This window comes from Protomyctophum bolini (genome assembly GCF_963924005.1).
Source record: "Protomyctophum bolini genome assembly, chromosome: 1".
NCBI lineage: Eukaryota > Metazoa > Chordata > Actinopteri > Myctophiformes > Myctophidae > Protomyctophum > Protomyctophum bolini.
In genome coordinates, this window is record NC_137862.1 from 26311735 (window position 1) to 26326414 (window position 14680).

Sequence of the window (14680 nt, forward strand, 5' to 3'; positions counted from 1 at the left end):
CCGGCCTCGCCGCACGACACCGAGCACTCTGTCCACGGACCCTGCTCCCAGCTAGAAGGACAAGGACATCTCAACATCTCATCACTCTGTCCATATGGACCCTGCTCCCAGCTAGAAGGACAAGGACATCTCAACATCTCATCATTCTGTCCATATGTACCCTGCTCCCAGCTAGAAGGACAAGGACATCTCAACATCTCATCACTCTGTCCATATGGACCCTGCTCCCAGCTAGAAGGACAAGGACATCTCAACATCTCATCACTCTGTCCACGGACCCTGCTCCCAGCTAGAAGGACAAGGACATCTCAACATCTCATCACTCTGTCCATATGGACCCTGCTCCCAGCTAGAAGGACAAGGACATCTCAACATCTCATCACTCTGTCCACGGACCCTGCTCCCAGCTAGAAGGACAAGGACATCTCAACATCTCATCACTCTGTCCATATGGATCCTGCTCCCAGCTAGAAGGACAAGGACATCTCAACATCTCATCACTCTGTCCACGGACCCTGCTCCCAGCTAGAAGGACAAGGACATCTCAACATCTCATCACTCTGTCCATATGGACCCTGCTCCCAGCTAGAAGGACAAGGACATCTCAACATCTCATCACTCTGTCCATATGGACCCTGCTCCCAGCTAGAAGGACAAGGACATCTCAACATCTCATCACTCTGTCCATATGGACCCTGCTCCCAGCTAGAAGGACAAGGACATCTCAACATCTCATCACTCTGTCCATATGGACCCTGCTCCCAGCTAGAAGGACAAGGACATCTCAACATCTCATCACTCTGTCCATATGGACCCTGCTCCCAGCTAGAAGGACAAGGACATCTCAACATCTCATCACTCTGTCCATATGGACCCTGCTCCCAGCTAGAAGGACAAGGACATCTCAACATCTCATCACTCTGTCCATATGGACCCTGCTCCCAGCTAGAAGGACAAGGACATCTCAACATCTCATCACTCTGTCCACGGACCCTGCTCCCAGCTAGAAGGACAAGGACATCTCAACATCTCATCACTCTGTCCATATGGACCCTGCTCCCAGCTAGAAGGACAGACAGGGACATCTCAACATCTCATCACTCTGTCCATATGGACCCTGCTCCCAGCTAGAAGGACAAGGACATCTCAACATCTCATCACTCTGTCCATATGGACCCTGCTCCCAGCTAGAAGGACAGACAGGGACATCTCAACATCTCATCACTCTGTCCATATGGACCCTGCTCCCAGCTAGAAGGACAAGGACATCTCAACATCTCATCACTCTGTCCATATGGACCCTGCTCCCAGCTAGAAGGACAGACAGGGACATATCAACAACGTATCACTAGTCAACTAGTACCAACAAGGTCGACTAGTGGATTTACTAGTCGACTAGTTGAATAGTCGACTAGTTTCTTAAAGCTCTAATCTCATTCTCAACATATTATCACTCTGTCCATATGGACCCTGCTCCTAGCTATAGAAAGAGAGACATCTCAACTATTCACAACATCCACACTCATCTAGACCCTCCAGAAAAATGCAGGCTAAAATCCTTGAATTTGCAGTTGTATGTGTTCCAATCGGGGTGCATGTACATACATTGCATACATTAGAATATATACCAACAGTCTGGGTTTTGGGTAGGGTGTCGGAGTAATGCCTGATGGACTGTTAGCACGTTGGACCAAACAAATGCACCCGTTCCACTCAGGCAGCGGTTGGAAGTGGTTAGGGTTAGCGGTAGTGGTTAGTGGTTAGGGTTGTATGTTCCACTCACTGAGGCAGAGGTTGGAAGTGGTCGTATGGCATAACTTCTTTGAATCCATCGCTGGGAAGAGAGACAGCGTCAGTACAGAGAGAAAGAGAGATGGCATTATCATTTTTAGACGGTCGAGATCATAGATTTCACAATGCCACGGCAGAGTTTCCGGTCCTTCATTGCCATCCCCAGTTCCTGCTTACTGATGCATGTGTCCCTATTGATGACATCAATAGGGACGCTAGTTCTACAAGACTAGAGGAGGATATGAAAAGCAGAGGCATAACCATACCTCTCCGGGCAGGGCTCCATGTTACATTCCTTCAGCTTGGGCATGGGTTTGGTGTTCTCTGGGAAGCTGTTGCACTGCTGCTCCGGCAGGCTCTGGTTGGAGCGGATGTCCGTGCACTCTGCCGAGTTCAGCTGGTAGCCTAGTGGCCAGTTGACCACATGACAGACAGATTGTTAAATGTTCAGCTGGTAGTCTAGTCGTCAGTTGACCGTCATTTCCTTGGGCGATACTATATAGTGGCCAGTCTATTGGCCAGCCTATAGTGGCCGATCTACAAGCGCACAACGCGTCGCAGTGCGACGCGTTGTGAGCTTGTAGATCTGCTATTTTCAGCATGCAACCAAGTGTAAAATGACTTATACTGGATCTCTTGTCCACTAGTCCCTTCCTAACATTTGGTCTAGTTTTTATTTGTTGATGAAATCGGCAGTATATTTAGTCTCATCTTAGTTTTTATTTAGGTATAGTCGACGAACTAACTAAGACGAACATTTTTTCGTCTTAGTTTTAGTCGACGAAAACAACACTGGCTGGTAGCCTAGTGGATCAACAGCAAAGTAATGCATGCACTTTGTTGTTTTTAGAGAATGAATGGAGTCAGTGAAGCTCACCTCCTCCACAGGTCACTGAGCAGGGGAAGAAGTCTGTCTCTCTCCACTGGTACCTGATTGGCTGGTAGAACAGGAACAGGAAAACAGTGTCTCTGGGACCTTCATACTTCACCTGGACGAGAGGGGAGGGGAGAGGAGAGGAGAGGAGAGGAGAGGAGAGTAGAGTAGAGTAGAGTAGAGTAGAGTAGAGTAGAGTAGAGTAGAGTAGAGTAGAGTAGAGTAGAGGAGAGGAGAGGAGAGGAGAGGAGAGGAGAGGAGAGGAGAGGAGAGGAGAGGAGAGGAGAGGAGAGGAGAGGAGAGGAGAGGAGAGAGTGGTTAAATTTTCTCCCTGTTGCTGATCCATTTAATTTGAATGAAAGAAGATCAAGTAAGGCTAGTTGCAGAGTAAAAATAACATAACCTCCACACGTAACCAAGCGCCAACGCTATACCCCATAGGCTAGCAATCAGCCCACAGTGGGAGATGCTGTGGGAGACTGACTTTATTACTTAAAACCTAACCTCGCCTCACAAGGAAAGCCTGGTCTCTGTTCCAAAAGTGCCGTATGATCCGGTCATTACGGCAGGAACAATCAAACGGAACTTCCTTTTCCCTCAAACCGGAAGCATAACAATAAAAGCTCTCGTAACCTGTAGCTTTTATTGAGAAAAATCTCTACAAGCTTGTAGATCAGCTATTTATTTTTTATCGTGAAAATGTGGTGCAAATCTTTGAATATACAATTTAGAGCGAATGTTTTTAACTCAAATCTTTGCTTCTGTGGGGAGGGGGTCCCTGGAACTATATATTTTCAGATGGTGGTCAGCGGCCAATTGGTCCTTGCACGGTACAACCGGTGCAATGGACCGAGGTCCAGTGCCCCCAAGGAGCCCATGAAGGGGAAAGAAGAAGAAGAGAAAAAAATGATTCAGGACGACGGTGAAAGCCTGGTTTCAGGGGCTATCGGTCGCAGGAAGAGTAACACCAAGGATTCGTCAGTGATGTGACTGACTGACTGGTTTATAAACAGCTTCAAGTCCATATTATACTTCCGTGTTGCATAACAGTGACATCATTGTCTACTCCTTGGTATCTTTACCACCTTGTTTCAACGTGTGTGTTACTGTGTCCATGCCTGCCTGTCAAGGCAAGCTCAGCTGTAGCCTATTCTGTCACGTTCCGTCGCACTAATGAAACACTAGATGGGATTATTATGTCATGTCAGCACTATCAGAAGATGTAACCCAGGTAAAGTAATCTGTCACTCATTTCTGATAGCCTGCAGGCTGCAGCCCTGCAGTCCTACAGATACAAAGATAATCTGTATTGAAAGTGAAACATGCAAATTGATTGAATATTTTACTATCAGATCGCTTAGGTACAGTTCAAAGACGCATTTGGTGCAATGAAGCATCGCATCGAAACATTAAACCCTCTATATCGTCAATGGCGTTTTTAGAACAAACATTGAACTAAAAACACACATTAAACCTGTATATAGGCTCAAGAACTAGGAGAGAGAATATGACATGAAAAGTATTCATTTCAAAACTAAACTTGCCTCGTGTGCATAACGTAGACCCGCCCGCTCCATTACCCTGCGTGTTGTGACTATGAAGTCATTGCTATGGCTTGGCTCAACTGACTCTGTACAGGACCAATCGTGCCCATCTTTATTGTATAATGTTTAAAGTTAATTCGTTTTAACAGGCCTCTGCATAAACAATACCAAACGCCTCCAGGCGGATTCAGACTGACTACCATAACCCATTCTGACCTGAGATCAGATTCATACGAGGTTTTCACTGGACACACACTGGTCTGATTAACCCATTCTGACCTGAGATCAGATTAAAAAAATGTCAGTCGTTCTTCGATTTTTCAAAAATAGCAGACCTACAAGCTCGTAGCTCGCCACTCGGTGGCGCGCTATGAGCTTGTAGATCTGCTATTTTTCAATAGCTAAAGCATAGCATGATGCTAACACCAAAACGGGTACCCGGTTAGAATGGGTTAATGAAATGTCACTGTATTGCTAAACAATAAACATTGCTCAAGCACAACTTAATTGTCTTCGGTACCTTTCTGTTGTGTATATACAGTATAACAGTGATAAAGGTACATCAGACCAGTTGCCAAATGGACGCAGACTGTTTGGTTACACCCAGACTGTCAGGACAGAGTAGGTGCTGTACACATAGCACATAGAAATAACTCGTTTACCTCTTGTGAAAAGCTGGAATTTGCACGATGGCAGGCTCTCAGTCAAATCTGGTCACAAATGTCTTCTAAATCATGACAGTTTTCAGAAAATGTTTCTTAAATTGTCACTTTACTGTTATCTGGGGATATGAGGACCCCCCCTGGGGTCCTGACCCACAGGTTGAGAACCACTGCTCTACATGGCCTCACCTTGATGATGTAATCGGCAGCGAGGGGTCCGTGTGTCCTCAGGGTCTGTCTGTCCGTCCCTCTCTGGAAGTCCAGCGATGTGTTCCCGATCACGTAGGAGCCAGCAGTCACCAGACTGCTCTCCTCCCGTCTCCCCTGGAGAGAGACCGACTCAATCACTGGGGAGACAGAGAGAGACATTTAATTTAATTTAATTATGTATTTCTAATTAAATCTATCCCATTATTTTGTAACCCCGTTTTTTTGTTCACCAATATTGCCTAAGCTGTAATCCTGGGCGCTACTCTCCCCTCTGCCAACCTGGGAAGAGCCCTGAACTGAGCTCATGCTTTCTTCAATGCATGAAGAGTGAGCAGTGAGCGAGTGGAAGGAACACTTTATTCCAACCAGTTCCTTTCCCCTCCATCAGGCCAGGGAGGAGGCAGTATAGAGACCATCACTGGAGAGATCATCACAGATCATGAATGACCTGCTAAAGTTTTCCGAGATCACTCCAAAAACCCACATCATCTGACAACACTGCTACCCTAGAGTGCTTTGGTAAATGGTGCATTTATATAGCGCCTTTATCCAAGGCATTCACCCATTCACACACACATTCACACACCTTTACATAGATTGTGCATTGCATTCACGCATTCACACACACATTCATACACCGATGGTGGCGGAAACCATGCAAGGCACCAACCTGCACATCGGGAGCAACTTTAGGGTTCAGCGTCTTGCTCAAGGACACTTCGACACTGACTCTGGGGGAGCCCACAGGGATCGAACTGGGAACCTTGCGGTTGCCATCCGGTCACACTAACCCTGAGCGATTGTGTTGTCTGTGGGGTTGTTTATATCTGAGCTCTACCATAGCAATGTATCTGTTGCTCTGGCAACAGATACATTTCCCTCACATCAGATTAGACAGTATGAAAACCCCAAATCATACAAACTAACACCCCACCGGCCTGGGGGGGGGGGGACACGCTTTCTTCTGCAGACTAAAGATAGACAAGTTCACTCTATTTTCACCCACAGAAAATATATGTTGCATATTTCTCATGTTCCTTTACTTAGAAATGTATATATTATCTTGCTACACCTGCGCCCCTTTTCCACCAAACAGAAAGTTTTGGGTTCCTTCACATTAAATAGTTTGAGCACTGCTGATACAGAAACATAAGGTTTTTCAGAAAACTGTCATGGATTTTGACCTCATGTCTGCAGGAATATTGCATGTAGTGTGTGCTACAGTCATCAGGTGATTCTATTCTATTCATTTAGTGTGTGCTGATTCTAGGGAACTAACTGCTGGGATCTTAGCCAGCGATGAGTCTGCTGGGTCTATCTGTGCTGTCTCCCAATGCAAGCTGGAACTCATGCACTGTCACATTTCACACACAAGCACACACACACACACACACGCACACGCACGCACACACACACACACACACACACACACACACACACACACACACACACACACACACACACACACACACACACACACACACACACACACACACAGGGGTGGGGCCTGATACAAGCCAACGAGAAGGAACATCTCTCTCTCTCTCTCTCTCTCACACACACTCTCACTTTTCTCTAACTTGTGTGCATGCGTGCGTGCGTGTGTGCGGGCGTCTCATTAAATAATTATGTACAATATTAAAGTTAACCCGAATGTTAATCTGATATGAATCCTGTGGAAGTGATATTGTTTCTCTCCTCTCTCCACCACAGCGGTCATAAATATACTCACCGATGGAGCCCGGGCCTTTGGCACTGAGGCGAAGGAAACGGCTCCCCATGGGCACCTCTAGCACTGTCTTCACAGCTGTATGGATACAGTACAGTACAGTACATGTCAGTATGGGCACCTCTTCACAGCTGCATGGATATACAGTACACTGCGCAAAAAGCATGGAATATGGATGTGTATATTACAGTTAACTGTATTAAAACACTACCATGCCTGGCTGTCCTGCGTTTGGGTTCTTATACCTCACCTACACGTGACAAGACTAACACCAAATCAAAAATTGCTGTCAAAATCAACACTGGTCCAAACTACAGAAACTATGTACTGCTCTGTGTGTGTGTGTGTGTGTGTGTGTGTGTGTGTGTGTGTGTGTGTGTGTGTGTGTGTGTGTGTGCGTGCGTGCATCAGTGAAACTGCTGCCTGTTCCAATATGGACTCTTTCTTCACACCAAACATGTGTTTTTTTCTCCCTGTGGTCGAGAGGAGAGGCGACGTAACGAGGCGAGACCTTTATAGACGAGTTGAGCGCTAATGCTATTTTCCGCACTTTGAGAACACTAACTTTTCCGTCTGGCAACAAACGGTCACTACGTCCAACAATTAAGCTGGTCGTGGCTGCCGGCCATCAGCTCTGCTGCCTCAGAAATAATTACGCTTGGAAACAGAATCTGAATTTATAGGAGCAATGAAATAAATTCAAGTCCAGCCTATTGGGTTTTGTTGAAAAAGGGGAAGAAAAGTAAGAAAGAAAATGGAGAGGAATGTAAAACCACATATTTTAGAAAAAAATATAATAATCACACTCGTGTGAAATGAGCGGTGCCTTTTGTCATGATGATGATGTATGATGATAATGAGAACGACGTCGTCATGCATCAGCCAATCAAAGTCATCGCATTCCGTGCTCGGACGGACGGACGGACAGACATACAGACAGACAATGTTGTGCATTCGAGGGGCTGCACCACTCAAGAAAGAAAGAAAGAAAGAAAGAGAAAGCAACAAAGAAAGAAAGAAAGAAAGAAAGAAACAAACAAACAAACAAACAAACAAACAAACAAACAAACAAACAAATTGGGGGAATGAATAATTTTTACACAAGTCTGCTAAAACTTTAAACGACAGGTTTGGGGAATATACCGGCAGCCAATTCATATTCCACATTTATATTCCAAATATAATAATGACTGAAAAATAATAATAATAATAATAATAAAACTTTATTTGTATAGCACCTTTCATGACATGAAATGCAGCTCAAAGTGCTTCACAGAGAAATGGAGGATAAAAGAAAAGCAAGGCAACAACATTAAAAACAAGCAGTAATGCAATACAGTGAGGACATGAATAACAAAAATAAAAAAAATAAAAGATCAATTAAAAGCAATGTTGTAGAAGTGGGTCTTGAGCTGAGCTTTAAAAATGTCTACAGAGGCTGCCTGACGAAGGTACAGTGGGAGCTTGTTCCATGCCGACGGCCCGTAGAAGCAAAAAGCTGCTTCCCCGTGTTTTTTAGTTGCCATTTTTTTTGGCAAAGCGAGCAGGCCGGCAGTGGAAGACCTTAGGGGGCGGTTTGGGACATATTTAGGCAGGCAGTCATGTAGGTAGGAAGGTGCGAGACCATTGAGAGCTTTATAGACAAGTAAAATAAATTTAAAATCAATCCTAAAAACAACCGGAAGCCAGTGCAGTGATGCCAAAACTGGAGTAATATGTTCTCTCATCTTAGTTCTAGTTAAAACTCTGGCTGCTGCATTTTGGACAAGTTGTAGTCTGTCAGTTGTTTTCTTAGGCAGTCCTGAAAAAAGTGCATTGCAGTAGTCAAGCCGAGAAAAAACAAAGGCGTGGATTAGCGTTTTTGCATCGTCCAAGGACAAATAGGCTCTGATTCGTGCAATATTTCTAAGGTGAAAAAAGGCAATCTTGGTAACATGATTAATGTGTGAATTGAAATTCAATTCAGAATCAATAATAACCCCCAGGTTCTTTACTTTACTGTTACTTTCTACAGTCAGGTTACCAAGTCTGCTTATTATTGATTCTTTCTGCTCACTAGAACCGATTATGAGAACTTCTGTCTTATCCTCGTTTAGCTTGAGAAAGTTCTCACTCATCCAACATTTGATGCTAGACAGACAGGTCAACAGCGGGTCTAAAGCACAGGGATCATCTGGAGCCACAGAAAGATGCAAAATAGGCATGAATAAGTCATGAATATAATGGAGGTGAATGAATGAAGTGCGTGCGTGCATGCGTGCGCGTGTGTGACGTGCATGCGTGCGCGTGTGTGACGTGCGTGGCGTGACGTGACGTGGGGATAAAATAATGTTCAAGTAAGGGCCTCGCTAAGCCTGAGTAACCATGGGTCATTAACGGGATCCATCCTCCTCTTTTGGAATGCTAACGCTGCCCAAGGCACATGGGGGGGGATACAAATAGGAAAATAGTTTAAACTAGAAAATAGTGTTCCTAAAGAAACAGTGTGGGGGCTCGAACAGCCCCACTACGGGTCAAAACAGCCCCAGGAGTCCACATGATGTCACAGACAGGAGAAGATGTACCATAACAATAGTTGGAGTGGGAGTGGGAGAGAGAGAGAGAGAGAGAGAGAGAGAGAGAGAGATGAGGAGTATATCTGGCATGAAACCAGATGCTCATTAGGAGCTATGACAGAACAGAGGGGAAAAGTGAACATCTCCTCTGTCTCTCTCTCGCTCCTGTGAGCACTGTATGTGTGCTCGGAGATGCTCGGCCCATGGGTTCAACCTTGCCGAGCCATGAGGTCCATAGGGGCAGGAGCCTATATCTCTTGTTTCTCTAGCGCGAGGCGGCTTGATGTACAAGTACACCCTCTGGACATGACGCTATAGTTTTGTGGTACTTACCCCTCCAATCCAACCCTTGATGCTGAGTGCCAAGCAGGTACTTACCCCTCCAATCCAACCTTTGATGCTGAGTGCCAAGCAGGGACTGACCCCCCAATCCAACCCTTGATGCTGAGTGCCAAGCAGGGACTGACCCCCCCAATCCAACCCTTGATGCTGAGTGCCAACTGCCAAGCAGGGAGGGCACTGGGTCCCATTTTTTGGGGTCTTTGGGACATTGTGGTAACATGCTAGATTAGCTTTGGGATGGTTAAGAAGAGGATGCCGTTTTAACAGGACTGTTCTTCAGTGTCAAGAGACGTTTTAAAAAAATCGGCTACATGCAAACTGAAAGAAATATTGAACTAGACTTCAACAACAACACGTCACTGCTTTGACTTTGTAAACAACTGTGCAGTCGAGTTCCCCACTTTTACAGATGTCTTTCCTAAAAACCTGTATGTATATAAATGAGTGACAATGACATCAAATTCATCACTGCATGTTGTACCTACGTTGTTCTGGCGAGACATGTGGCAGAGCCTGCCCACGCACCAGGCGACACGTAGATCCATCTCCACCACACACACCACAGTTATCCTCTCTGGCTCCGCTACCCAGCTGACGATCACAGCCCACCTCCTGGGAACAGCACACACACACACACACACGCAAACGCAAACGCACGCACGCACACACGCACACACAGAGAGATTGGGATGTACGAGTGAATAAAGTGTTACTTCCACGTGCTATGTCCTACCGGGGAACCCCCCCCCCCCCCCCCATCCCCCCGTCAGGTGAAAAGAAGCGACTTGGACTCCCTATGCATTGAAGGAAGCATGAGCTCAGTTCTGGGCTCTCCCCAGGTTGGCAGAGGGAGAGTAGCGCCCAGGATTACAAGCGTATTAGGCAAGTGGCACCGGGCGAAAACATGGGTTACAAAAGAGTGACACACAAGTGACAAACAAAACCTATACTCAAATGCACATACTGTACACTCTGCTGTCTGCACACTCTGCATGCTGCCACTCTGCTGTCTGCACACTCTGCATGCTGCCACTCTGCTGTCTGCACACCCTGCATGCTGCCACTCTGCTGTCTGCACACTCTGCATGCTGCCACTCTGCTGTCTGCACGCCCTGCATACTGTACACTCTGCTGTCTGCACACTCTGCATGCTGCCACTCTGCTGTCTGCACACCCTGCATGCTGCCACTCTGCTGTCTGCACACTCTGCATGCTGCCACTCTGCTGTCTGCACGCCCTGCATGCTGCCACTCTGCTGTCTGCACGCCCTGCATGCTGCCACTCTGCTGTCTGCACACTCTGCATGCTGCCACTCTGCTGTCTGCACACTCTGCATGCTGCCACTCTGCTGTCTGCACACTCTGCATGCTGCCACTCTGCTGTCTGCACACTCTGCATGCTGCCACTCTGCTGTCTGCACACTCTGCATGCTGCCACTCTGCTGTCTGCACACTCTGCATGCTGCCACTCTGCTGTCTGCACACTCTGCATGCTGCCACTGCTGTCTGCACGCCACGCCCTGCATGCTGCCACTCTGCTGTCTGCACACTCTGCATGCTGCCACTCTGCTGTCTGCACGCCACGCCCTGCATGCTGCCACTCTGCTGTCTGCACGCCCTGCATGCTGCCACTCTGCTGTCTGCACACTCTGCATGCTGCCACTCTGCTGTCTGCACACTCTGCATGCTGCCACTCTGCTGTCTAGACGCCCTGCATGCTGCCACTCTGCTGTCTAGACGCCCTGCATGCTGCCACTCTGCTGTCTAGACGCCCTGCATGCTGCCACTCTGCTGTCTGCACACTCTGCATGCTGCCACTCTGCTGTCTGCACACCCTGCATGCTGCCACTCTGCTGTCTGCACGCCCTGCATGCTGCCACTCTGCTGTCTAGACGCCCTGCATGCTGCCACTCTGCTGTCTAGACGCCCTGCATGCTGCCACTCTGCTGTCTAGACGCCCTGCATGCTGCCACTCTGCTGTCTGCACACTCTGCATGCTGCCACTCTGCTGTCTGCACGCCCTGCATGCTGCCACTCTGCTGTCTAGACGCCCTGCATGCTGCCACTCTGCTGTCTAGACGCCCTGCATGCTGCCACTCTGCTGTCTGCACGGCACACAGGAGCTCTCATAGCTAGAGCCGCCGTTAAGTCAGACGATATACTCAACTTCACGCTGGAATGCGAGGCCAGCGCGGACGGAGGCCCTCGATGAAACCAGCTATACGTAAACCCAATCCATCAACTTCACAACCATGAAGCTGTCCTTTCCATTACCAGACATTTAGCCTGCTGCTGCTGCTGCTGCTGCTTGGGGTATAATAACCCCTTCAGGACGGGATGGGAACCCCTTTTGTTGTTAAAGCATTATGTTACACTTTAGCTATTGAAAAATAGCAGATCTACAAGCTCGTAGTGCGGCACTGAGTGAGCTTGTAGCTATTTTAGGAAAATGTGACGCAAATCTTTGACTATATGTGACCAAATTTGACTGAGAGACTGCTATTATTTTTTTCCCATGTCATATGAAAGCAGGGAATCATAGCTTCAAATTGACATATTGGTTGTTCAGTTTGACCCACCAGTTTTGGAGATATGGCTTATAGAGTAATGTCTTGCAGAAAACAGCGAGTTGAGAAAACAGGCTTGAAATGTTCACTTCTGTGGTCTCTAACATTACACCTAGCTACGGCTACATGTTTAAGCATTTATTTCATATTTAAATGTCGATTTCAGCTCTGACACTTATTTCAGACATGCTCTAGTATGTGAAGAGCGAAAGTGTTAACTCAAATCTTTGCTTCTGAGGGAGTCCCTGGAACAACATATTTTCAGATGGGGGTCCGTGGCCAAATACAGATAATTCTGGGGGTCCTTGACATGAAAAAGTGTAACGCCGGGGATTTTAACCCAGGTCTCCCGCGTGAAAGTCCAACGTCTTAACCACTAGACCAAAGGGATATCCCTATATGGATGGCTCTGAGCCACTCTGCTACATGAGCATCACTGACACAGAAACTTAAGTTTTTCAGAAAACTGTTTGGATTCAAAGATATTTTTTTAGAATGGACCTCAGGTCTAAATGGGATAACTGAGTGTCCTACTCTGTCTGCAGGCCTTGATAGACACCCTATATCGCTCTCTCTCTCTTATACTGGATACTGGATCTCTTGTCCACTAGTCCCCTTCCTAGCATTTTAATCTAGTTTTTAGCTGTACCGAATATTGAATGGGTTTACACATTACTGAAACAGTATGGCACAGGTGGAGTGAGTATTGAGACAGAACCAGCCCCTCACAAAGCGCACTGCTGTTATTCAGTTCTGTAAATGGATGTTCGAGAATAGATGTTGAATTTTGGCGAGTGCCAATTCTCTGATTGCCTGCAATTTCATTCGGATAGGGAGGGGGGAGGAGTCGATCAAGTCCAGTCTATCCATAATAATAATAACCTTTCTTCCCTACATTGACGACGGTAGTTACGACGGGTGTGCTTTAGTGTGGAATTAGTGCATTTTGGCTGGTGAACCAGCGTTCACTCCTGCCGCCATCTTGCAACCACACACACACACACACACACACACACACACACACACACACACACGCAGCTAGCATGCTATTTGGCGACAGAAAGTATACCTGACAGGCTCCGCTGATGCACATGTGGAAGGCGTCGGCTCGGCAGCGTGTTCCGTCCAGCACCTTGGGCGCCAGCTCCACCATCAGGCTCCGCCCCTTGGCCTGGCAGCGCAGCGCGCACGGCGCGGCCGCCTCGTAGGGTGCCGCGACCCACTCGTACGCCACGCCCTGGTGCTTGATGTCGTTGTGGGCAGAACACTGCTGCGAGCGGAAGTCTCCCGAATCCGCTGGGCAGTCCTGATGGAGAGGAGAGGAGAGGAGAGGAGAGGAGAGGAGAGGAGACGAGACGAGACGAGACGAGACGAGACGAGACGAGACGAGACGAGACGAGACGAGACGAGACGAAATAAAAAAGCCAAAAAAAACAACAACGTGTTGTGAAGGTTTTCGCCTATAATGATATGCCCATAAAAGGGATGTATGTGGATGAATGTGGTGAAATAAATCACACTCACCATGATGCTGCAGCTTCGGTAGCGGATATTTTTGCCCTTGCAGTTTCTGCAAAGCAACGACAGAGCAGGAAATACTGTTAACAGGTCCAACTCTCCGTCATCTCCGTGCGTGCGTGCGTGCGTGCCCAAGAGGGAGACGGTCTCTGATATAGACCACAGTAACTGAGATGTGACTCACTTTCAGTCAGTCAGAAGTTGTGACTTTTCCTTTCAAACTATTTCAAATGTAGACATGACAGACAGACAGACAGACAGACAGACAGACAGACAGACAGACAGACAGACAGACAGACAGACAGACAGACAGACAGACAGACAGACAGACAGACAGACAGACAGACAGACAGACAGACAGACAGACAGCTTTGAGGGTCGTCACACAGGTGTGATTATTTTATGCATGGAACGAAAAACAGGGCATATTTACTTGCGATCCATAAACATGTGTCCGTGAACAAGACATGGGTCCCCGTTTGGAACTATAAGGTATACGACGACTAAACAATACGACTAATATTCACACGCCTTCCTTCCTCCCTAACGGCTCCTGACAGGCCAGAGATAAACATCTGGATGTCATCAACGGAAACTCCACATCCCCGTGGAGACGACACGTTGCTCCACAGGAAACATTCACTTCAGCAACAGAGGTCCTAATACCTCTGGAGTACAGGAGTGTAACGATGTAGTAACTGTATCGAAACATCCATTTTTATTGAAACAATCAAAGGATAATCTTTATGTAAACAGCAAATATCGTATCCGTATCATATATCGTTTGACTTTGTAATTGTATCAGAGAGGACAGGCTGTGTCCTCACTGTAGTCAAACCTGGCTGCCCAGAGAGGACAGGCTGCGATCACACTGCCCAGAGAGGACAGG

General features: G+C 47.1%; 1 protein-coding gene across 4 annotated transcripts in view; it reads right to left on the reverse strand.

Moving 5' to 3' along the window:
* The window catches only part of adamtsl3 (ADAMTS-like 3), a 143590-nt gene that overhangs the window by 49209 nt on the left and 79701 nt on the right, over positions 1–14680 (reverse strand). For all 4 annotated transcript variants that reach the window (XM_080766725.1, XM_080766723.1, XM_080766724.1 and 1 more), the window contains exons 5-13: positions 13798–13843; positions 13343–13579; positions 10193–10319; positions 6814–6888; positions 5061–5218; positions 2669–2780; positions 2058–2196; positions 1784–1834; positions 1–51 (exon numbers count right to left, since the gene is read on the reverse strand). The exon at positions 1–51 is cut by the window's left edge and continues 187 nt beyond it. In XM_080766725.1, coding sequence (XP_080622851.1) covers positions 1–51; positions 1784–1834; positions 2058–2196; positions 2669–2780; positions 5061–5218; positions 6814–6888; positions 10193–10319; positions 13343–13579; positions 13798–13843 — 996 coding nt within the window. The remainder of the gene's footprint in view (positions 52–1783; positions 1835–2057; positions 2197–2668; positions 2781–5060; positions 5219–6813; positions 6889–10192; positions 10320–13342; positions 13580–13797; positions 13844–14680) is intronic.